This window comes from Lepidochelys olivacea (genome assembly GCF_965140295.1).
Source record: "Lepidochelys olivacea isolate rLepOli2 genome assembly, chromosome: 1".
Lineage (NCBI taxonomy): Eukaryota > Metazoa > Chordata > Testudines > Cheloniidae > Lepidochelys > Lepidochelys olivacea.
In genome coordinates, this window is record NC_140411.1 from 4,484,893 (window position 1) to 4,510,226 (window position 25,334).

Below are 25,334 nucleotides of genomic sequence, written 5' to 3' on the forward strand. Positions count from 1 at the left end.
AGGCTGGTGCTCTGTTTCTGACGACCAGGTATTCCGGGAAGGGTAGGGGTATACTAGTTTAGTCTTGAAGAATAGAGATGTTACCACCAGTGCTCATATAACTGTATTACTTCTTTGTGACTCTATGTTTTATATCATTTATTATTCTTTCATTCATTTTAATAAATATCTTAATATTCTGGTTTTGTCCTCAGTATAAGTGTCCTTGCCACATGCAACCTGAGAGTCTACTCATGTAATTGAATTCTCTAAGTTTTCTAATCCTGTTGCCTGAATTGGGAAAAGAACCAAATCTCTTCTGATCAGATAATTGGGGAGCCATAATTAAAGAAGCCAATAAATTCAAGTCAACAATATACACCCTAACATAAAGAATGTTTGCTAAAAGTTCCTCTTGCATCTTGTTGTGCAGTTTTGTTTTTATCAAGTTCATTTGAGAAAACAGTCTTTCAACTGTAGCACCGCTAAAAGGTAGGGACAGCAATGAAAGAAGAACTGAGCAAAATTCACTAAAGTTTTTATCCTCAGCAGCATCCATGTGTTTGAGAACTTCAACCCCAAACTGCTCTACTTGGTTGTCCTGAGTATGAGGCCAATGAACCAGAAGCAAAACACTCCATTGCTTCCTCAATTGTCCAAGCCTCCACAAAACAATGGCAAAAATGAGATATCAGCCCATATAGGTCATGAAGTACTTAGTACTGCAAGTGATTTAATCACCTTGATGTTTGGTGGCAATCTCTGTTTCATCTGTTTCATGAACTCCAAAATGAAATCTTGACGTCTACTTTTGACATTTTTGACAATGGGAAGGGTTAGTGTGTGTTTTGAAAGGTCCACCTGAAAGCAATTCCAAAATTGACTGCACAAAGTGGTAAGAAGTTTGACTCAAAGGTGATATCATAGTTTAACACAGAAGTCCTGTTCTCAAAAACACGTTTTCACAACTCTCACCAATAAGTTTTAGTAAAATGTCCTTAATTCCTGCATTAGCTTTCCTGTGTTAGCATTTTCAAACTGAAATATTTGGTTTATCATCCAAGCTTCCTGAAGGATTGGACGAAGAAAAATCAGGTACATTTTGCTCACCAGATCACTGCACATATGATAAAGAAGTTCAGCAGCGTAGTTTGTTTTTTTTTGTCTTGGCTATCAGCAAGTGCAGCTTCCATTTGTCAAACTGACCAAGAACCCTGTTCACAAAGGGGCTAAAGGCAAGCCACCTTACTTTATAAAGCTGCACTATCTGCTGGTGGTGTGGAAATCACGAAAAGTCTGAGTGACAATGAGTATAGGGATGCGGGCTGATGGGTGACATTGAAAGAGATCAGGTGATGTTAAGATAGAATTCAGCAGCACAAGGAGCAGTGCTTGGTGATAGAGTGATATGATGTTAGGTGTGAAGACATTCTCAGACTGAACTTCCACAATGCTGAGCTCAGCCAAAATGAAGCAGAGCGTACTTGACTGATGAGGGGATACCCTTCCTCCTCTTGTTATGCAGGTTTAAAGTCAGTGGCCCCCAGTGATCACCTTCTGCAGATGTACTTGACCATTTTGTCACGAAGCTCTTTGGTTTTGACCCCATAAATGATAGGATTGAGCATGGGGGGAATGAGGAGATAGAGGTTGGCCAAGATGATGTGGACATGGGGAGCGATGCCCTGACTGAACCGGTGTGTCAACTTGGAGAAGAGGGAGGGAGTATAAGACATCAGCATCACACAGATGTGGGCTGTACAGGTGTTGAGGGCTTTCTGGTGGGCTTTCTTGGTGGAGATTCTGAGGATGGCCCTGATGACGAGACCATAGGACAGGGCAATGAGCATCAGGTCTAACCCGATAACTGTAACTGCTATCACCAAGCCATACATCTTGTTGACTGTGATGTCCCCACAGGATATCTTCGCCACAGCTATGTGTTCGCAGTATGTGTGGGGGATAATGCGGTTGGTGCAGAATGGCTGCCTCTTCAGGAGCAGGGGCAGGGGCAGAATGAAGAGAACAGCTCTTAACAAACCCACGAGCCCTAGCTTAGCTATTCGTGCGTTGGTGAGGATGGTGGAGTATCTCAGAGGGTTACATATGGCAACGTAGCGATCGAAGGCCATTGTCACAAGGATAGATGAGTGCATAACAGAAAACACATGAAGGAAGAACATCTGGGTGAGGCAACCATCCACAGTAATGCCTTTCAGATTGAACCAAAATATACACAGTGCCTTAGGCACAACGGAGGTAGAAGTGCTGATGTCTGTGAGCTCCAGCATGCAGAGCAGCAGGTACATTGGCTTGTGCAGGGTCTGTTCTTTCCCTACAACAAACAGAACCATGAAATTTCCCAACAGGCTGATAATGTAGAACATAGACAAAGGGATGGACATCAGGATATGGGCAGCTTCCAGGCCAGGGATGCCCATAAGGATGAATGTTGAAGGGTCAGAGGGGGTGAGGTTGAAAGATGCCATGAGATGAGGTTGATGCATTGATTGGGCTTAGAAATGTTCAAGGTGTCTGCAAAGGGAGAGAAGCACAGCCATGGAGTAACACAGTTTATAACAAATAGTACAGTAAATATTTTATAGTTATTACCAATCTAGAAAGAGGGATTGAGCAGTGAGGTGGCAACATTTATAGATGGCACCAGATTATTTAGGTCATAGTCAAGGCCAGAGAAGTCCTCAGAGGGAGCTAACCAAGCCAGGTGGATGGGCAACATGATGGCAGGTGAATTTTGATGTTAATAACTGCAACGTGTACGCCAATTTGAGGGGAAAACGTAAACCCCACAAACACCTCACAAGATCCTAATTTAACTGTCTGAACTCAGGACAGAGACCTGGGCATCATGGTACACAGCTCTGTGAAACCCTGCTCACAGTGCAAGCATAGACAGAAACTAAGCAAAACATTGGGATCCAAGAGAATCATGGAATCATAGGACAGGAAGGGACCTCTCGAGGTCATCAAGTCCAGTCCTCTGTACTCACGGCAGGACCAGTCACCATCGAGACCATCCCTGAAAGGAGTTTGTCTAACCTGCTTTTAAAAATCTCCAGTGATAGAGATTCCACAACCTCCCTAGACAATTTATTCCAGTGCCTAACCACCCTGACAGTTAGGAAGTTTTTCCTAATGTCCAAACCAAACCTCCCTTGCTGCAATTTAAGCTCATTGCTTCTTGTCCTATCTTCAGAGGTTAAGGAGAACAATTTTTTCCCTCCTCCTTGTAACAACCTTTTAGGTACTTGAAAATGGTTTTCATGTTCCCTCTCAGTCTTCCCTTTTCCAGACTAAACAGACCCAATTCTTTCAATCTTCTCTCATAGGTCAGGTTTTCCAGACCCCTAATCATCCTTGTTGCTCTTCTATGGAATCTCTCAAATTTGTCCATCTCTTTCCTGAAATATCGTGCCCAGAACTGGACTCAATACTCCAGTTGAGGCCTAATCAGCGCGGAGTAGAGTGGAAGAATTACTTCTTGTGTCTTGCTTACAACACTCCTACTAATATATCCCAGAATGATGTTTGCTTTTTTGCCAACAGTGTTACACTGTTGACTCATATTTAACTTGTGGTCCATTATGACCCCTAGATCCTGTTCTGCAGTACTCCTTCATAGGGAGTCTTTTCCCATTCTGTGTGTGTGCATCTGATTGTTCCTTCCTAAGTGGAGTATTTTGCATTTGTCCTTATTGAATTTCATCCTATTTACCTCAAACCATTTCTCCACATTGTCCAGATCATTTTGAATATTCATCCTATCCTCCAAAGCACTTGCAACCTCTCCCAGCTTGGTATCATCTGCAAACTTTATAAGTGTACTCTCTATGCCATGATATAAATCATTGATGAAGATATTGAACAGAATTGGACCCAGAACTGATCCTGTGTAACCCCACTCCTTATGCCCTTCCAGCCTGACTGTGACCCATTGATAACTACGTTCTGGGAACAGTTATCCGGCAAGTTATGCGCCCACTTTATAGTAGCTCCATCAAGGTTGTATTTTCCTAGTTTGTTTATGAAAAGGTCGTGTGAGACCGTGTCTAATGATTTACTGAAATCAAGACAAACCATTTCTTCCATTTTCCCCCTATCTACAAGAAGAAGGCTATCAGGTTGGTTTGACATGATTTTTTCTTTACAAATCTATGCTGACTATTGCTTATCACCTTATTATCTTTTAGATGTTTGCAAATGGATTCCTTAATTATTTGCTACACTATCTTTCTGGGTACAAAAGTTAAGTTGACCGGTCTGTAATTTCCTGGGTTGTCCTTATTTCCATTTGTATAAGCGGGCACTAAATGTGCTCTTTTCTTGTCTTCTGTGTGGGATGGGGACTCATCTTGTAAATACAATGCCATGAGATCAGTCAGTCAATGTTTCACCCTCCTCTGGACTCCCCTGTCTAGTCCTGGGCACCCTCCTCACAGAGGATATTGCAGAACTACAGGGGTTCAGGGAAGGGCAAAGAGAATAGTCAAGAGCCTAGGGAAACTCTCAAACTGAGAGAGATTAATAAGACTGGGATGGTTGCCTTATAAAAGAGTTGAATAAGAGGGGACATGAGAAAAATCTATAAAATACTGACTCATACAGAGTACATTGAGAATGTGTTCCCCCATCTTATTACACAAGATCAAGAAGACATTCAATTAAACTGAAATGTGGCCAATTCAAAACTGATAATAAATACTACTCTCTTCACTCAATGCCTAATTAGACTGAGGGACTCATTGTCACAAGAGGTAGTTGAGGCCATGAGCTAAGCAAGAATCAGGAAGGGTTTGGTCATTTACATGGATAGTGGGACTAACCAGTTACAATAGTTACAGCCAAATCAATATTTTGGAAAGCCTATACACCCATGTGTTTCAGGGCACAAGCCAATCTCTAGCTGTTAGGCATTCAGGTGACACTCTCCCGATGGTCAGGTCATCCCCCCATCCACCCACTGCAGGGTTTCTTTCACCTTCTTCTGCAGCACCTATGGCTGTCACTGTCAGAGAGAGGAAACTGGATTGGATGGACCATAGGTCTGATCTATGATGCAAGGCCCACTTTGGAAAGGAGCCAGCTTTTTCCCAAGGAAAGAGACATTATCATGCTGGGCTATGACTTTTTGCTCAACAGAATCAGCATGAAGGGCACAGGCATCTTGGTATTTATCGCTACAGGCCTGCACCTCTGTTACTTCCTGTGTTTCTTTGGGTGAGCCACTTTCTTGCAGGTACCCAGCTTTGTCTGAGACATAAGTGTGATACTGATTATATCAGGAGTGCCCTGTAACACCCATATTCCTCATTGATATATAATTGTGATATTGCTTATATAGCAGGCCATGTGAGGTATCAGGGAAAGGTTATGATTTGCTGAAAGTCATTGTTCTATCTAAATATGTAAGCATTAGTGCATATGAAGTTATGAGAGTGCATTTGATGGTTGTCACTTAATCATGCTGTGAGCTGGGAATCAGCAGCTCCACAGAGAGAACAGCAAGAAAAAGTAAACAAAGCCTGGGCAGGTGTCAAACAATCATCAACATCCATTGTCCAGCAAATGAGCTACAATGCAATGCCTGGCTTGCACAAGGTCATATCACAGGAATTACTCAACCTTGCCTGGCAGCACAACAGTGCCCAGCAGACATGCCTGGACTTGTGTTCTCCAGGGACTAAGGGTATAGAACAGAACACAATGGCCCCACATTTGACCTTTTCTCCTTTCCCCATGTAGCCTATAGGGCTAACCTGCTTGCTTGCCTATAGAGATATATTTTCCTACAGATTTCTTATTTCCTTATGGTTTTTATTATTTGTTTTATTATAAAAAGTTATAACAGGTTTATAGTAAAGTAGTTTGGCTGTAACATAAAGGACTTAAAGGCCACAGCCTGTATGTTGCACTAAGGCAAAGTTATCATATACATGTCTGGGACCATTCACCCAGATAGCAAAGTTGGCTCACCTATGTTCAGGACCTGTCACCTAGATAGATGGTGATGAGCTAAAACATAAGGTCCACATATGATGTGTTAAAGCAAGATAGCATAGGGACCTTCCTAAGTTCATACCTTTTTAAACTTAACAGATGATGTAAGCAGAGACAATTGTCAGCAACTCAGCTGCCAACCCTTCTCATGCCTCAATATAGATATAAAGTTTGCAGATGACACAAAAGTTGGGTGATCGTAAATAATGAAGAGGACAGGTCGCTGATTCAGAGCAATCTGGATTCGTTGATAAACTGGTCGAAGAAAACTATGTGTCTTCTAATATAGCTGTGTAGATAGATCCATCTAGGTACAAAGAATGTCGTCAAAGCTGACATGATGGGAGACTATAGTGGGAAGCACAATGACTCTGAATAAGATTTGGGGGCCTGAAGGAATAATTAGCTAAACATGAGTTCCCAGTGTGACCCTGCAGCCAAAAGAGCCAATGTGATCTTGGGATGATAACCAGGGGAATCTCAAGGACAGGTGGAGAAGTTATTTTACCTCTTTATTTCACTCTGGTGCGACTGCTGCTGGAAGCCTGTGCCCAGTTCTGGTGTCCAGGATTAAAGATGGATGTTGATACATTCAAGAGGGTTCAGAGAAGAGTCACAAGAATTATTAAAATATCAAAAAAACCTGCCTTATAGTGATAGACTTAAGGAGCTCAATCTATTTAGTTTAGCAAAGGTGGCTAAGGGGTGACTTGACAATAGTCTCTAAGTACCTACATGGGGAACAACTAGTTAACTACAGGCTTTTCAGTCTGGCATACACAGATGTAGCATGATACATTTCTGACTGGAAATAAGGCATACATTTTTAAAACGGTGAGAGTAATTAAACATTGGAACAATTTACCAAGGGTCATGGCAGATTCTCCATCACTGAGAAGTTTTAAACTAAGGATGGATATTTCTCTAAAAGATCTGCCCTAGAAATAATTTTAGGGAAATTCTCCAGCCTGTGCTCTACAGAAAGTCAGACTAGATGATCACAATGATCTCTTCTGGCCTTGGAATCTAAAAACATGTCCCCAGGAGTCAGCTGGAGGCATTTTGCTTTCAGGGCTGTGCCTGAGCTTACTGAAGTCTTTTTTCTGTTCATGGCCATGGTAAATGTAGCCCTATGGCGACAAAGTCTCATGTGAGGGTGGCAACTTGAAAACATTACATTATGTGTGTATTTCATGAAGCTGAGGAATCCCATGAGGCACTGCATGGATGAACATTTTAGGTGAGAAAAATAATGACTTGAGCCCATGAAATCTCCACACTGAGGAATGTACAACCTTTCCTGTGAATGGCTAGTAGCTAACAAACGATTACAGAGAGTCCTGGGTTTATTGTCTGTGTCCCACTGTTTCAGGCAACTGCCACTGGCTCCTGCACATGGCAGCTGTATTGATCTCGGCCCTCACGTGTCAGGGTTGCCTGCTTCCATTATATAATGTGGCTACTTCTCAGCTTGTGCGTTGTTCCTGTGTAGCTGTCCGCCAAGCTGCACAGTGTGTAGGGGTGTAACAAGAGCAGCACCACGGGTGCCTTTGCATTCGTCTCTGTGTGAGATTACTGTACAGTGAGACACAGTCACCGATTACCCCCGGGCAAGGGAGCAGGTGTGCCAGGAGGCAGCTCACTTCCTGCAGAGGAGGAGCTGTGGGGTGCGTTCCACAGTAACTGCAAATTGGGTCAACAAATTCCCCGATAGTACCAGTCACACTTGGACTTGTGGCACCTTGGAGACTAACAAATTTATTTGAGCAGAAGCTTTCGTGAGCTACAGCTCACTTCATTGGATGCATTCAGTGGAAAATACAGTGGGGAGATTTATATACACAGAGAACATGAAACAATGAGTGTTACCATACACACTGTAAGGAGAGTGATCAGGTAAGGTGAGCTAATACCAGCAGGAGAGCGAGAGGGAAAAAACCATTTGTAGTGATAATCAAGGTGGGCCATTTCCAGCAGTTGACAAGAACGTTTGAAGGTGGCCCACCTTGATTATCACTACAAAAGGTTCCCCCCTCCCCACTCACCTGCTGGAAATGGCCCACCTTGATTATCACTACAAAAGGTTTTTCCCCCCCTGCTCTCCTACTGGTAATAGCTCACCTTACTTGATCACTCTCCTTACAGTGTGTATGGTAACACCCATTGTTTCATGTTCTCTGTGTATATAAATCTCCCCACTGTATTTTCCACTGCATGCATCCGATGAAGTGAGCTGTAACTCACAAAAGCTCATGCTCAAATAAATTGGTTAGTCTCTAAGGTGCCACAAGTACTCCTGTTCTTTTTGTGGATACAGACTAACACGGCTGCTACTCTGAAACTACATCCGAAGTAAGGCACATGTTATTCAAAACAATCTTGTTCAGTGTCTGGCTACCAATATTAAATACTGACCCCTCTCCCGCCCTGAAATATTTTTGTATCCTGACTGTTCTGTAATTTTAAGCCTGGGCGTTTGAGATCTGAGCAACTCCCCTGTCAGTTCTTCTTTGTTCCAAATGAGCTTACACCATCTTAGAGGCCACGGGATGACTCCAGTTTCAGACACCGGAGGCTCATGGTTGGTGAACGCAGGCCATTTATTTAAGTCCCTACATGTGGAGTTAGGGTGAAATGCTGGTGAAGTTAGGAGTTTTGCCACTGATCTCAGTGGGACCAAGATTGCACCTAACAGGGCAGTGAAGTTGCTGAACTGGAAAACTGGAGAGAACCAGAAAACCAGACAGCCCAAAAAAAGGAAGCTACTGAGACAAATAGAAGAACACAAGAAGAGACAAGGAACTGACCTTAAAAGCAAATATTTGTCTTAATTATTTCCAATACCTTTGTAGTTCCAATTTTCCCAGGTAAATCCCTTGGCGTTTCTGACAATACTAAAGAGTTCAAGTTGCCGTGCTGGTGAATTCCTGCCTAGCTGGTTTTTGACTTGTACCTGGAACCCTTCCTGAGCCCTCAGCACTAACTTTATTGCAGAAACAGGCAACTCACCGCAATCCCACTCAACAGAGAGACGAAATCTCCTTACCTCAACAGGAAGGCAGAGCCCTGAGAATCAGCATATGAATCTCACATGTCTGACCCTCAGGGTGCTGGACAGTGACAATTATGATTCCTCTGTACAGTCCCGGCAGACTCTAGGTTGGCCAGGACTCCTAGACAATTCTCTTGTCTCCATGAGCCTTGGGAAAAGCAGAAAATAGACCCTGGAGAACTTCAGCCTGAAAGCCTCCCCCGGTAGTGAAGATATTATTTGCCAATAACAGTGGCTGGGATTGTGAGAGCAAACAGAGTCTTGCAGACTTGATAGAGTTGTCCAGCACTACTGAAACCAGAGAGAGAAAAGGAAGAGTAAAAGTTTAGGTGTAAGAATTTATCTATCAGCATTTCCGTGCGGCTGACCATCGTCATAGAACCTGACCATCCCCTCCTCCTTGCAGCTGACGTGCTCTGTGCTGAATCCCTGAAAACACAACATGCACATGGAAAGGCTCTCACACATCCTTGTTTCAAACACGGAGTAATAGGCACTCCCATTTGATAGCCTCTCTCTGACCGAGGGCAGCACAGATTGCCCCTGATCAGTCATAAACCCTCATCGTGCAATATCATGTCACGGGGAAGAGCAGCTTCCTGAGCCCCCTTCAGTGATCAGCATGTGCCCTGAGGCTTGTGGGCTGCTAGAGTCGCTGACAGGCTATAATTAGAATGGGGAGGGTGGAGGGAGATGTTCAGACACATTCGGTGGAACTCAGGTTATTCAAGGCACAAAGGCAGTAGGCACCAATTATAATCTTGTCCTGCCCAACATCCTCTGGCAAAGAGTTCCACGGGATGGGTCCAAAGAGTCCGTCAGTGGCTATTAGCCAGGATGGGCAGGGAGTCCAGTCGTGGCGGGTGCTGATCTCAGGTTTTAGGCACCACAAGCAGTGTTCCACCAGTCTTGGGCTATCACCGGGTTTCTGGCCCGTGGTAGATATTTCTGTTCATGAAAGGAACACCAGAGTGTCTTTTCATGACATCCATATAATCAAGGATGGTGGCCTTAACTCTGCTGTAATCAAGACTGGTATTAGACTCGCTTGGGCCTAGGTCTGAAGCTAAGAAGTGGTCCCATTGCCCGGGGGCCGAACCCTGAGCACTGTTGTCCAGGGCTGAAGCCCCAAACACCTGACATTGCCAGTCACCATCTCCCCCAAACATTCCTCCATACCCCATAGGAGGGTGCTACCCATAGTTTGAAAACCTCTGCTTTAGTGTGATTTATTTTGACATTTAGAAATTAAATTATGGTGATACTTGCATTACAATACCCACAGTGACTCAAAAGATATGATTTGATTTAACTTTGTGACACACCCCCTCTGATGTGTGGCCCCAAGCAATTGCCCTATTTGCTACCCCCTAAAGCGGGTCCTTGGGCCAATCCTTTCCAGCCATCAGGTTGTGCCCCCAGTTGGTGGTCTGGGCTGGTCTAGTCAGGTGGAGAACTAACAAGACATCCCAATGCTGCCACCACCTGCTCCAGACATCCCAATGCTACCACCACCTGATCATTGTAAGGAATGCCAAAATTAGGTTGAATTTATTTAAGTCGACCTTTAGAGTCAGATTTTATAAAGTTGAAGGTGCGTGTCCACATTATGCATATTAGGTCAATGGAGTGCTTTTTCACTACCATGGCTAGCATTGAACATCCTTCTGGGATGTATTAGCAGGAGTGCTGTAAGCAAGACATGAAAAGTAATTCTTCCCTTCTACTCCACGCTGATTAGGCCTCAACTGGAGTATTGTGTCCAGTTCTGGGTGCCACATTTCAGGAAAGATGTGGACCAATTGGAGAAAGTCCAGAGAAGAACAACAAAAATGATTAAAGATTTAGAAAACATGACCTCTGAGGGAAGGTTAAAAAAATTGGGCTTTTTTTAATTTGGAAAAGAGAAGACTGAGCTTTCAGTATGTAAAGGTTGTTATAAGGAGAAGGAAGAAAAACTGTTTTTTTCTTAACCTCTGATGATAGGACAAGAAGCAATGGGCTTAAACTGCAACAAGGGAGGTTTAGGTTGGCCATTAGGAAAAACTTCTTAACTGTCCGGGTGGTGAAGCACTGGAATAAATTGCCCAGTGAGGTTGTGGAATCTCCATCATTGGAGATTTTTAAGAGCAGGTTAGACAAACACCTGTCAGGAATGGTCTAGATAATACTTAGTCCTGCCACGAGTGCAGGGAACTGGACTAGATGACCTCTCAAGTTTCCTTGCGGTTGTGTTATTCTGTGATTCTCTCATATTGCAGTGCAATTGTAAGCAAGCTGTCCTTGTCCCCCTGTTACCTAGGCTTCTTTCAACCCAGAGCTCTTGGTAACTTTTACTCTGTGTGAGGTGGTGTCAGGAAATAAACCAGAGGAGACACGGCCGTCCGACCGATAGGTGGCCGGCACAAGCAGGATGACACAAGAGCACTTTCACTTAAAGATACATTTTACTTGGTCTCAAGCACTGACACACGTCTGCAACAGGGTCGTAAAACACCCCCAACCCTTGATAATGACCAAAGCTGAGTGTGGCTCTCGAGTGTCACAGCAGCAGCCCTTCTACCAGTGGGGACCACAAGATGCATCCAGAGGGAGAGTCCTATCCCAAAGAGTCCTCAAACTTTTCCACCTTATTTATACATTAGTAACAGAATGACATGTCCCTTAAGGAAAACTTGTTAAGCAAGCAGTTCCAATGCTCAAGCAAGAGGCTTCCTTCTGATTATTCATTAACCTGGTGTGGGTTTTTCCAGAGTTTACAGCCTTGAGACCCTGTTAGACACATTCCTGAGGGCACATCCTGCTCTTCTAAAATGCGTGTATCAGCAACTTCAAGACACTTCTTGTCAGGAAGGACGGGGGGTCAAGCTGCCCTTTCTGTGGCACTCAAAACACCCTCCCCTCCTGCCTTGGTGAAGCTGAGTTTGCTACCAGGCCACTTTACACGGCCTTCTGACTTGGCTGCTTTTCGCAACATGCCATAGTGGTTTCAGGAACTTTACTGGTTTGCTGACATCTCCCCATACACCCCGGCCCCAGTTTTATCAGCTCTTTTGCCCCAGGTTATCTTACTTTTCTTTGTTGTCTCTCATTTGTGATCATAATAAAAGTTAATGGAATGAGCAGAAAAGGCTCTTTATTCGTTGAGCCAACAGTGGTTAGTGCGGGTGTAGGGGACAGCTTGGTAAGGAAGAACACACATAAATGTGACATTACTGTGGGTCATTGATGAAACCAGATTTCAAAGCCACATGGCGACACAGTGTAGCTCGATGTGCTCTTCTTATTGCCCCGGTGTCTGGCTGCAATGTGATCTGCGTCAACCCCACACCCCGATGGATTTTCGCTTTGTTTCCCAGATATTATGGAGCACACAGCAGGCATCAATAACACTGGGGATATTGCTTTCACTGAGGTCTAACCTAGCAAGCAAACTATGCCAGTGGGCTTTTAAACATCCAAAGGCACATTCCCCCACCATTATGTATTTGCTCAGCCTATGGTTTGACCAATCCTTACTGTTGTCCAGGCTGTCTGTGTATGGCTTCATGAGCCATGGGAGAAAGGGGCAGGTTGGGTCTCTCAGGATCACGACTGGCATTTCAACATCACCAATGATTATTTTGCTGCCTGGAAAGAGAGTCTCTGCTTGCAGATTTCTGAACAGACCAGAGTTCCTAAAGATGTGTGTTTCACGAACCTTTCCGGATCATCCCACGGTGATGTTGGGGAAACGGCCCAGTGATCCACAAGCACCTGCAACACTCTTGAGAAGTATGCCTTTTGGTTTACATACTCTTTGGCAGGGTGGCCTGGTGCCAAAATAGGATTATGTGTTCATGTTATTGCCGCACCACAGTGAGGGAACCCCATTGTGGCAAAACCATCCACTATGTCCTGCCTGTTTCCCAGAGTCACTATTTAGTAGAAGAGTACTGATTGCTTTGGCTACTTGGATCACAGCAGACCCCACAGTAGATTTGCCCTCTCCAAATTGATTCCCTACTGGCCAGTAGCAGTCTGGCATTGCAAGTTTCCACTGAGCTATTGCCACTCGCTTCTCAGCTCTCAGAACAGCTCTCATTTTAGTATAGCTGCGCTTCAGGGCTGGGAAAAAACACTTCTCAGTTTCATTAAAGTGCCCTTATGCATTCAAAAGTTCTGCAGCCACTGGTCATCGTCCCAAAGCAGCATAACTATGTGGTTCTACCAGTCAGTACTTGCTTCCTGGGCCCAGAAGTGGTGCTCCACCATGTCAAGGTGACGCACGATTGTCACCAGCCTCTGCAAAATGCTCCACCTACGGCTTCCACCAGGGCTGCTTGCATTGCATCCTATCGTTGCACCTGGAGGAACCTGCTTCGGCTGAGAAAATACTGCAGGATAAGGTGCCAGGGATTTGTAATGCCCACAACAACAGTGTACAGCTGAGCGGGGTCCATGCTTGCTGTGCGGTGGCATCTGCGCAGGTAAGCCAGGCGTTGGAAAAAAGGCGTGAAAAAGCCTTGGTTTGTTTGTTATTGATTTCAGGGAGGGAGGGAGATAAGTGCATCGTGGGAGGCTAATGCCATGTTTCTATAACCACTAGCACAAATGTTGTGGTCACATGAGGCATTGCAAGCCCAACCCAAAATTCCACTTGGCTCCACGCACAGTGGGATATTTCTCCACAGTGCAGCGCTCCGTGCGTCGATGCAAGCCCTGGCAGTGAAGATGCACTCAGCCTGCACAATGCGCATAGTGGGGACATGGAAAATTGACTTATTAAATCAGAGGCTCTATGCTAATTTAAATAAAATTGGCTTACATTTGTAATGTAGACACACCCTTCATCGCCTATGGCATTCGCACGTCTCTGCTCTTTGGTTGATATTTGGCTGCTATACCTGGCCCCGTTGTCGGACTCCTCCTGCTGCTGTACCTGGTGATGCTGGACCAGCTCTGCCAAGGGGGCTGGAACACAGGGGGCCAGGAGCTCAGGGTCCACTTTTAAAAATATGCTCTGTTTTTCGCTGGTGAGTCGCATATGGTAGCAGCCTTGGGGGATGAGGGTATAGGAGAGGAGGGGCTCAGTGAGTGGCAGAGAGGAGGGCCATGGAGGAAGGGGTGGAAGACAGGAAGAACTTAGTGCCCGCGTGCTTGGCTTATCATCCCCCCCACCCCTGGCTCGCCTACTCACCCCCTGTGTGCCGCACAGTGAGCAATCCATTTCTGCATCAATTTCTGATGCACAGAATAGATGAACACTTAGAAGAGTTTCAGCTGCCAAATATATATCCACTTTAGACCTCACAAAGGGATACGGGCAAATGCCTTTGATGGCAGAATCCTGGGAGAAGAAAGCTTTTCACCTCCTTTGGCTCTCGTCAATTCAGGATCACGTCGTTTGGCCTACATGGAGTGGCATTGATTTTTCAGAGACTAATGGATGGGACATTACAATTGCATGGGCGGTATGCAGCATGTACCCGGATACAATTTATTAAAAATAGGTCTTGGTCCCCTATCTTCTGGCAGCATTGCCACCCACAGTGCAGTTGGCAGTACATTACACTCAGGATCCCTTAACGATCTGAGCCCTGATTATCGGCCAATTATTCTCCACTCCCGGGGGAGGCTCTCAAGCTGAAGTTCTCCAGGGTCTATTTTCTGCTCTTTCCACTCCTCATAGAGCCTAGGGAATTGTCCGGGAGCCCTGGCCAAACGGAGAGTCTGCAGGGACTGTTCAGTTGAATCATAAAGGTCGCTGACTGGCACGCTGAGTGTCAGGAATGTGAGATTCGTACATTCATTAGCAACCCCTGTTGAACAGGATTTTGGTAAGTTGCTTGTTTCTGAATTAAAGTTATTGTTAAGGGCTCAGGAAAAGTTCCAGGTTCAATTCAGGGACCATCTGTGCAGGAATTCACCTTCACGGTGACATTGAATGTTTAGTAGTGTCAAAAACATCAGTGGATTTATATGGTAAAATTGGAACTACGGATGTATTGGCAAAAGTTTAGACAAATATTTGTTTTTAAGGACAGTTCCTTGTGTCTTACTGTGTCCTTCTGTCTGTCACAGGAGCTTAATTCTTTTTTTTTGTTTTTGTTTTTAGTTTATGTGGATTATCCTCCGATTCGCTCCAGTTTTCAAATTCAGTAACTTCACTGCCCTATTGGGAACTCCAGAGAAAGTCTCTGCAGTGGGTTTCTGTGTTACCAGAGTGTTCACAGCAAGAATGGGTCACATACTGGCCAAATTCTGCCCCCACTGGGGTCACTCCTATGGGCAGAAAAAAACTGGCCTTTGGGGAGAACAAAATGAGAATGCAACATGAACATGGGGGGCTCTGTCAGCACCCTAACAAAACAGCTCTCTCTGTAGCAGGACCCAAAGCTGTGATTTTCACGGCTGGGAGCCGAAAGTTAATCACTAACTGTGGCAATCTTGATCTCATTGAGATCAATGACAAAACTCCCAACACGGCCTGGAGTTCACTCTAAATCCATCTGTAGGGACTTAAAAAAATGGCCTGATTTACACTGGCCATGAGCCTCCAGTGGTTTCAACTGGAGTCATCCTGTGGTCTCTAAGGACAGGTGAGCTCATTTGGACCAAAGAAAAACTGACAACAGAGTTCCTGAAATCTCAAACTCAGAGGAGTACAGGTTGAGATCAATCAGGATAACAATTTCTTTAGGGCGGGACTTGTGTCTGACCTCTCTCTGCCCCAGCATCTCTGGTTTGAGAAGCCCCAAAAGGCAGTAAAAATAAAAGCATGTTTGGTAAGTTGCTTGTTTCTGCATTAAAGTTATTGTTAAGGGCTCAGGAAAAGTTCCAGGTTCAAGTCAGGGACCATCTGTGACTCAGTGGGTGGGGGTGGAGCAGAGGAGGGACTCAGCATGTGGGAGGTGGGGGGCCACAGGGAAGGTGAGTGGATGAGAGGAGGGACTCAGTGAGTGGCAGACAGGGGGTTCACGGAGGAGGGGATGGAGGAGAGGAGGGAGTCAGGACTCAGCAAAGGCCATGGTAACCAGGTGTCGCAAGGAAGAATGGAGCATAGGTGAAGTCATGGAAGAAAAGAGGGGAGGGGCATGAGGGACAGAGACCAGGTGGGGCATGAGCCACCACAGCCCAGGTGTCCACACTTTGAAATGTGGCAAGTGGGTCCGCCGCACAGTGGAGATTTAGCCTCCCTTGGCGTACTATATCCGCTGCCTATGTAAGGTGGCCCTTCTTGGCCACTTCCTACCACCTCCCTGCGAAAGTCCCAAGGTCTCCGTCTGTGGTAAGGTACCGTGAAGGGTGCCTGCTCACCCTAAGAGACACCTTGTGGTGGCTCCATACAGCAGCAAGGTGTTTCTCTCTTTTTTTTTTTTGAGCAACAACTGCCTCTTCCTATGGTGTGGCCCAGCCTCCTAGGGCCAGCTCAGTCCAAAGGCTCTACCCTGCTGGGGTAGTCCAAATAGCAAATGAGAGGGATCAATGAAGCCCAGTATTCCTATGAGAGAAGAAAGCTTCCTTCTCAGGCTGTCCCTTCTACAGGCCATCCCCACCCTCAGTAAGTGATCTTTGGGCTTTTGTTCATTGAATCGTAGACGGTTAGGGTTGAAAGAGATCTCAGGAAGTCATCTAGTCCAACCCCTGCTCAAAGCAGAACAAACCCCTGTGACCTTACTAATATAATCTGTGACCGTACAGATCATTGGTGCAACCACTGATATTTATTAGAAGAAATACTGTACAAATGTTGTCTATGGAAAGGTTCTGATTTGCTTATTATGATTATACTATCTGTATAGGTGAATCGTTTTTTTTAGTTGAAGTTATGAATATTGGCTATGTACTTGCATATCATAGAATCATAGAATCATAGAATATCAGGGTTGGAAGGGACCCCAGAAGGTCATCTAGTCCAACCCCCTGCTCAAAGCAGGACCAATTCCCAGTTAAATCATCCCAGCCAGGGCTTTGTCAAGCCTGACCTTAAAAACCTCTAAGGAAGGAGATTCTACCACCTCCCTAGGTAACGCATTCCAGTGTTTCACCACCCTCTTAGTGAAAAAGTTTTTCCTAATATCCAATCTAAACCTCCCCCACTGTAACTTGAGACCATTACTCCTCGTTCTGTCATCTGCTACCATTGAGAACAGTCTAGAGCCATCCTCTTTGGAACCCCCTTTCAGGTAGTTGAAAGCAGCTATCAAATCCCCCCTCATTCTTCTCTTCTGCAGGCTAAACAATCCCAGCTCCCTCAGCCTCTCCTCATAACTCATGTGTTCCAGTCCCCTAATCATTTTTGTTGCCCTTCGCTGGACTCTCTCCAATTTATCCACATCCTTCTTGAAGTGTGGGGCCCAAAACTGGACACAGTACTCCAGATGAGGCCTCACCAATGTCGAATAGAGGGGAACGATCACGTCCCTCGATCTGCTCGCTATGCCCCTACTTCTACATCCCAAAATGCCATTGGCCTTCTTGGCAACAAGGGCACACTGCTGACTCATATCCAGCTTCTCGTCCACTGTCACCCCTAGGTCCTTTTCCGCAGAACTGCTGCCTAGCCATTCGGTCCCTAGTCTGTAGCTGTGCATTGGGTTCTTCCGTCCTAAGTGCAGGACCCTGCACTTATCCTTATTGAACCTCATCAGATTCCTTTTGGCCCAATCTTCCAATTGGTCTAGGTCCTTCTGTATCCTATCCCTCCCCTCCAGCATATCTACCACTCCTCCCAGTTTAGTATCATCCGCAAATTTGCTGAGAGTGCAATCCACACCATCCTCCAGATCATTTATGAAGATATTGAATAAAACCAGCCCCAGGACCGACCCTTGGGGCACTCCACTTGATACCGGCTGCCAACTAGACATGGAGCTATTGATCACTACCCGTTGAGCCCGACAATTTAGCCAGCTTTCTACCCACCTTATAGTGCATTCATCCAGCCCATACTTCCTTAACTTGCTGACAAGAATACTATGGGAGACCGTGTCAAAAGCTTTGCTAAAGTCAAGAAACAATACATCCACTGCTTTCCCTTCATCCACAGAACCAGTAATCTCATCATAAAAGGCGATTAGATTAGTCAGGCATGACCTTCCCTTGGTGAATCCATGCTGGCTGTTCCTGATCACTTTCCTCTCATGCAAGTGCTTCAGGATTGATTCTTTGAGGACCTGCTCCATGATTTTTCCAGGGACTGAGGTGAGGCTGACTGGCCTGTAGTTCCCAGGATCCTCCTTCTTCCCTTTTTTAAAGATTGGCACTACATTAGCCTTTTTCCAGTCATCCGGGACTTCCCCGGTTCGCCACGAGTTTTCAAAGATAATGGCCAGTGGCTCTGCAATCACAGCCGCCAATTCCTTCAGCACTCTCGGATGCAACTCGTCCGGCCCCATGGACTTGTGCACGTCCAGCTTTTCTAAATAGTCCCTAACCGCCTCTATCTCCACAGAGGGCTGGCCATCTCTTCCCCATTTTGTGATGCCCAGCGCAGCAGTCTGGGAGCTGACCTTGTTAGTGAAAACAGAGGCAAAAAAAGCATTGAGTACATTAGCTTTTTCCACATCCTCTGTCACTAGGTTACCTCCCTCATTCAGTTAGGGGCCCACACATTCCTTGGCTTTCTTCTTGTTGCCAACATACCTGAAGAAACCCTTCTTGTTACTCTTGACATCTCTGGCTAGTTGCAGCTCCAGGTGCGATTTGGCCCTCCTGATAACATTCCTACATGCCTGAGCAATATTTTTATACTCTTCCCTGGTCATATGTCCAACCTTCCACTTCTTGTAAGCTTCTTTTTTATGTTTAAGATCCGCTAGGATTTCACCATTAAGCCAAGCTGGTCGCCTGCCATATTTACTATTCTTTCGACTCATCGGGATGGTTTGTCCCTGTAACCTCAACAGGGATTCCTTGAAATACAGCCAGCTCTCCTGGACTCCTTTCCCCTTCAAGTTAGTCCCCCAGGGGATCCTGGCCATCCGTTCCCTGAAGGAGTCGAAGTCTGCTTTCCTGAAGTCCAGGGTCCGTATTCTGCTGCTTACCTTTCTTCCCTGCGTCAGGATCCTGAACTCAATCAACTCATGGTCACTGCCTCCCAGATTCCCATCCACTTTTGCTTCCCCCACTAATTCTACCCGGTTTGTGAGCAGCAGGTCAAGAAAAGCGCCCCCCCTAGTTGGCTCCTCTAGCACTTGTGCCAGGAAATTGTCCCCTACGCTTTCCAAAAACTTCCTGGATTGTCTATGCACCGCTGTATTGCTCTCCCAGCAGATATCAGGAAAATTAAAGTCACCCATGAGAATCAGGGCATGCGATCTAGTAGCTTCCGTGAGCTGCCGGAAGAAAGCCTCATCCACCTCATCCCCCTGGTCCGGTGGTCTATAGCAGACTCCCACCACTACATCACTCTTGTTGCACACACTTCTAAACTTAATCCAGAGACACTCAGGTTTTTCTGCAGTTTCATACCGGAGCTCTGAGCAGTCATACTGCTCCCTTACATACAGTGCTACTCCCCCACCTTTTCTGCCCTGCCTGTCCTTCCTGAACAGTTTATAACCATCCATGACAGTACTCCAGTCATGTGAGTTATCCCACCAAGTCTGTTATTCCGATCACGTCATAGTTCCTTGACATCACCAGGACCTCCAGTTCTCCCTGCTTGTTTCCAAGGCTTTGTGCATTTGTATATAAGCACTTGAGATAACCTGTTGATTGCCCCTCATTGCCAGTATGAGGCAGGAGCCCTCCCCTCACAGACATTCCTGCCTGTGCTTCCTCCCGGTATCCCGCTTTCCCACTTACCTCAGGGCTTTGGTCTCCTTCCCCCGGTGAACCTAGTTTAAAGCCCTCCTCACTAGGTTAGCCAGCCTGCTGGCAAAGATGCTCTTCCCTCTCTTTGTAAGATGGAGCCCGTCTCTGCCCAGCACTCCTCCTTCATGGAACACCATCCCATGGTCAAAGAAACCAAAGCCTTCTCTCCGACACCACCTGCGTAGCCATTCGTTGACTTCCACGATTCGACGCTCCCTACCTAGGCCTTTTCCTTCCACGGGGAGGATGGACGAGAACACCACTTGCGCCTCCAACTCCTTTATTCTTCTTCCTAGAGCCACATAGTCCGCAGTGATCCGCTCAAGGTCATTCTTGGCAGTATCATTGGTGCCCACGTGGAGAAGCAGGAAGGGGTAGCGATCCGAGGGCTTGATGAGTCTCGGCAGTCTCTCCGTCACATCGCGAATCTTAGCCCCTGGCAAGCAGCAGACTTCTCGGTTTTCCCGGTCAGGGCGACAGATAGATGACTCAGTCCCCCGGAGGAGAGATTCCCCGACCACCACCACCCGCCTTCTCCTCTTGGGGGTGGTGGTCGTGGAACCCCCAACCTCAGGACAGCGCATCTCATGCCTTCCAACCAGCAGAGTCTCCTTCTGCTTTCTCGCCCCAGACATATCATCTGGTCCACTCTCCGCAACGATACCTCCGCAACGATATCAATGTGTTTTGATTCTGAAGTAGTCTTAGTAAAGCAGTTGGTCAACTTCTTGAGAAAGGAATGTGCACATTCAGTGCCCAGCCAAGAAACACTTCACTGACAATGGACCTTGGAAGACTCCAGTCCACATAAGAAGTCTTCCTGAGAACATTGAAAATGGCATGTGAGCATTGGCTGCCTCCTGTAAAGAACTGAATTGTGCATGGGCATGTGGCTTGCCCATGTGACTCCAAACTCCATTTTGCTGTAATTTTCCACAGTAAGAACAAAGAGGTGTCCTTACACCCGGAAAAGACTAGAAAATGCAGCTGCCTCATCTCCATCTTGTCTTTAGTCCTGCTTCTTGCCTAAAACTGGCGCTCTGAGCAAAGGACTGAATGACCCGTCCTGGCTGTTGATGTTCTCTAGAGACTTTATTAAAACCTGCAGTTTATTCCATCTCTGCTACAAGCCTGAACCAAGAACTTTGCCATCACTGTATGTAATTAATTCCATTGAACCAATTCTGGCTGTCATCTATATCTTTTTCATTTTATGATTAAACCTTTAGATTTTAGATGCTAAAGGATTGGCAACAGTGTGATTGGTGGGTAAGATCTGATTTGTGTATTGACCTGGGTCTGGGGCTTGGTCCCTTGGGATCAGGATAACTCTTTTTTCTTTTGCTGGGGTGTTGGTTTTCATAACCATTCGTCCCCATAACAAGTGGCACTGGTGGTGATACTGGGAAACTTGATTGTCCAAGGGAATTGCTTGTATGACTTACGGTTAACCAGTGGGGTAAAACCAAAGTCTTCTCTGTTTGGCTGGTTTGGTTTGCTTTGGTGTGCAAAGGAACCCCAGGCCTAGGCTGTAACTGCCCTGCTTTAAGCAATTTGTCCAGGATTAACACTCTCAGCTGGGTCCCACAAAGCCAGCATCGTTACAGTGGTGTAGTCGTGCTAGGATCCACGTCAATTAAGCCAGGTCAATTAAGCTTTGGGTCAGAACTGCACACTATCCAAATTTGAATTTTGGTCGTGAGAGTTTGGTTGGTTAAAGAGCAGTTGCAATGGCTCAGCAAAAAGCATATAAGTTCCTTGACAAAAAAAAAAACCTGGAAGATTTGTGCTCAGAAAATGGGATAAGCTGTAAACAGAAAGCTACAAATCAAGAACGGAGAGATCTGATAATGTTAAGTGCCTGTGCCTGTGAGTTCAATACAAGGTGACCCCATAAATTGTGCCAATGCTCTGTATGGGAGTGGTAAGGGAAAATTCATAGAGTGTGTAAAAGTCAATGGTAAAAGCTGTTTAGGGCAAATTATAGCTTCTAACGTCACTCTTGTTAAAGGTTTCAGAGTAGCAGCCGTGTTAGTCTGTATTCGCAAAAAGAAAAGGAGGACTTGTGGCACCTTAGAGACTAACCAATTTATTAGAGCATAAGCTTTCGTGAGCTACAGCTCACTTCCTCAGATGCATATCGTGGAAACTGCAGCAGGCTTTATATATACACAGAGAATATGAAACAATACCTATTCCCACCCCACTGTCCTGCTGGTAATAGCTTATCTAAAGTGATTTCCAGCACAAATCCAGGTTTTCTCACCCTCCACCCCCCCACACAAATTCACTCTCCTGCTGGTGATAGCCCATCCAAAGTGACAACTCTTTACACAATGTGCATGACAATCAAGCTGGGCTATTTCCTGCATAAATCCAGGTTCTCACATCCCCCCACCCCCATACACACAGAAACTCACTCTCCTGCTGGTAATAGCTCATCCAAACTGACCACTCTTCAAGTTAAAATCCAAGTTAAACCAGAACATCTGGGGGGGGGGGGTAGGAAAAAACAAGAGGAAACAGGCTACCTTGCATAATGACTTAGCCACTCCAAGTCTCTTGTTAAAGCAGATCTTGTAAAGAGCAAGATTACTTACCAAATCAGAGTGTGAATGTTGTAGTCCTCTATGAGCTTACTGTAAGCATGTCTTTAGCCAGAATCCACCTTGAATGGAATGGTACTAAGCTTGAAGTTATAACTGGTGTAAGGACCTTTCTGCCTAAGGATCTTTTGATTGGGGAAAATATTAAAGCTTTGTTCAGTCCAGGTAGCCAGTCACAGGAAAGGAATTATCTTGAACCTGTGTCTATTATGGACATTGATTTGCCTGGGGAGGGTTTCTCCAAATGTTTGTCTGAGGAAAAGAACAGTTTGTCTGAGAATGAAATCTCTAAATGTCTGTCTAATGTCTCAGAAGTAAACCTGGAAGTAGATCAAGCACAGAAAGAATTCGTTGGTCAGGAAAATGTTTCTCAGGAGCAGATTAAAGTGGATGGTCAGGCTAAAGGCCTAGCTGAGGAAGTAAAGTGTAGATTTTTGTTGGGTAATGGATTTTTGGCTAGTACAGCTTATAAAAGTGAACCTAAAAAGGGGAACTGTGATTTGCTGGAAGTAGCTCAGTGTAGTGAGGAGAGCAGCAGTTTATCTGTTAGGAGTGGCCATGTGCCTGGTAAGGAAAGTTTGGATGAGCCAAGGCAGCCTTGTGAGCTGATGCTTTTTCTAATCAGCAGTTTGGGAAGGCAAGGATAGTGGAAGATGAGTGTCCCTGGACCTTACCTGTTACCTGGGTGGAGAATTGTGACAGTGAAGGAAATGTGCCTGTGTCTGTCAGGGGTATTGACTTGCCTATGGAGGGAGCTACCCTGATCTCCAAGCAGTTGTCTGAGACAAGGGGAATGAAATCCCAAGCTGTGTGTCTGGTAAAGGAGAATGTGTCCCCAGCTCTTCTTTGTCTGTGAAGCAGACGGAAGATGCCTTTCAGTCTGTGATGATTGAGAATAGTGCAGTTGTTTCAGAGTTCGTTCTGAATTCAACTAAATCCCAGGAAGGAAATGGTTCATGTCCCCCATTCTGAGTCCAGCCTTCAAAGTCCTCCTGTCTCACAGTGTCTCCCTGTGCTGGCCCCTCTCCCCATGGCCCCAACTTGCTCTCCACAGCCACTCACCATGCTTGGCTGCCATGTTACTTGTGGCATGGCTGCATCCACTCCCCTGGCTATGGCCTTGCTGCACCCTGCTGTAGCTCAGCCCTGGTTCCCCATCAGGGCCGGATTAACCTTTTGTAGGCCTGGTGCCAAACATATTTGTGGGCCCCCATGTAGTCACTGTGAGCCCCTTCCAGTGTGGGCCCAGTGCGTCGGCACATTGGTGCCATACTACACCCAGTACTGGTGGGATGGGGATGAAAATCTTAATTCAAAAACAAAATAAGATATTTGAAGCCACGCTTGATTGAGACTTCCACTCAGCCCCTAGAGAACAAACTGGGCTAGCATCAATATATCAGAAATACTTTTTGAATTTAGCATACTTGTGTGGGTGGGTGGGTGTTGTTTGTTAGTTTTTTCTTTTTTGTTTAAAAGCTCATGACCTGCTTGGGGCCCTGAAAACAAGTGCTTAATTGGCACATTTATGAGCCATATTAGGCCCAAATGTAGCCTTCAGTGGAATTTCATCTGCATCTCCCCCCACAACCTTCCACCCAAAGTTATGTTTAGTTTTTTGAAAGCTGGATTTTCTACGTTGGTACAATAATGTTTAAAAAACTTTTTTTTTTCACAAAAAATAGTTTCTTTAGCTTATTTCTCCCTTTGCCTCACCATCTCTCATAACTTCAAGTGAACCAGTAAAGTTACCGGGGTGGGATTTGGGGAGGAATTTGCTGCTGATTGTTTTTTTGCAGGGAGAAAGGGCCACTAAGACACACGCACACTTTTCCATCACAATGCAACCTCAAGCCCCTACCTCGACCTTCACCCTGGGTTCTGCCCCTCCCTCTGTCCCCCAGCCCCACAGTTAACTCCCACCTTCACACAGGGGTCCTCCTCAATTACCCTGCTATTGCCCATCCCCCACTTTCAAGCCCAGAGCCGTCACCTCCCTCCCTTCGACTGCCTGCTCCATGCAGAGCCAACTCCACCTTCAACCCCGTCTCTCCTTTCTGTTCTCCCTTTGCCCCCGCACACAGAGCCAACTCCACCTTCAACCCAGACTCTCCCCTCCCTCCCTCCCTCCCTCCCTCTGCCCCATACACAAAGCCAACCTTCACACCCTGCTTCTCCTAAGCTCTGACCCCCATAAAGTCACTGCTAGCTTGCCCCATTGCACCTGGACTTGCCCTACAACTGCCCCTTCCTTCCAAAGTGTTCTCTAACCCCTCCCCTCCCAGAGTAGGAGGGAGTTTCTGGGCATTCCCACTGGCAGTGGGGAGCAGCAACCAGCCCCACTGTCACCACCTGCCCCTCCGCTGCTCCAATGTTTGGCTCCAGTCTGCTCAGCCCCCCACAGCTCTGCCTCAGTGGTGCTGCTCTGCCTCCAGCCCAACTTTGACTCCGTACTGCAGCTTCCAGATTTGTACAGCCTTAATAGCCCCAAATCACTTAAAAACTAACCCCAAAGTAGCCCAATCTATCTATTGAGACAAAGGTGTTTTTTTTTTAAACACATTGGTCTCTACATCAAGTAATAGATGAAAGTTTTTGTTAGATACCTAAGTACAAACTGGATTTAAAAAAACAAATAATACAAGTCCCAGCAGGAGTTCATCCACATTAAAAACAAAGCGAGATGAAAATCAAATCACATTCAAAACCCCAATGCTGGTACTTGTATCCCGATTGAGGACTGGCAGATATTTCAAACTAAAAATAGCAAATGTTAAAAATAGGTAGCCCAAAGTAGCCCAAAATGTATGTAGTGCAAAAACAAAAAAAAAATATATTTATTTCTAATGCATTGAATCATGGTACTCAATGTCCATATT

The 25,334-nt window shown here is 45.7% G+C and overlaps 2 protein-coding genes across 2 annotated transcripts in view; one reads left to right on the plus strand and one right to left on the minus strand.

The window, feature by feature from the left end:
- LOC311515999 (olfactory receptor 52P1-like) overlaps positions 1–25,334 on the plus strand; it is a gene marked incomplete at both ends in the record, with an annotated part of 160,942 nt that overhangs the window by 89,508 nt on the left and 46,100 nt on the right. The gene's annotated exons all lie outside the window — the stretch shown is intronic.
- LOC311515950 (olfactory receptor 52P1-like) lies at positions 1,530–2,468 on the minus strand (the record flags this gene model as incomplete). The annotated part of the gene is made up of 1 exon (XM_084619486.1): positions 1,530–2,468. The coding sequence occupies one exon, from the start codon at positions 2,466–2,468 to the stop codon at positions 1,530–1,532; it is 939 nt and encodes a 312-aa protein (XP_084475612.1).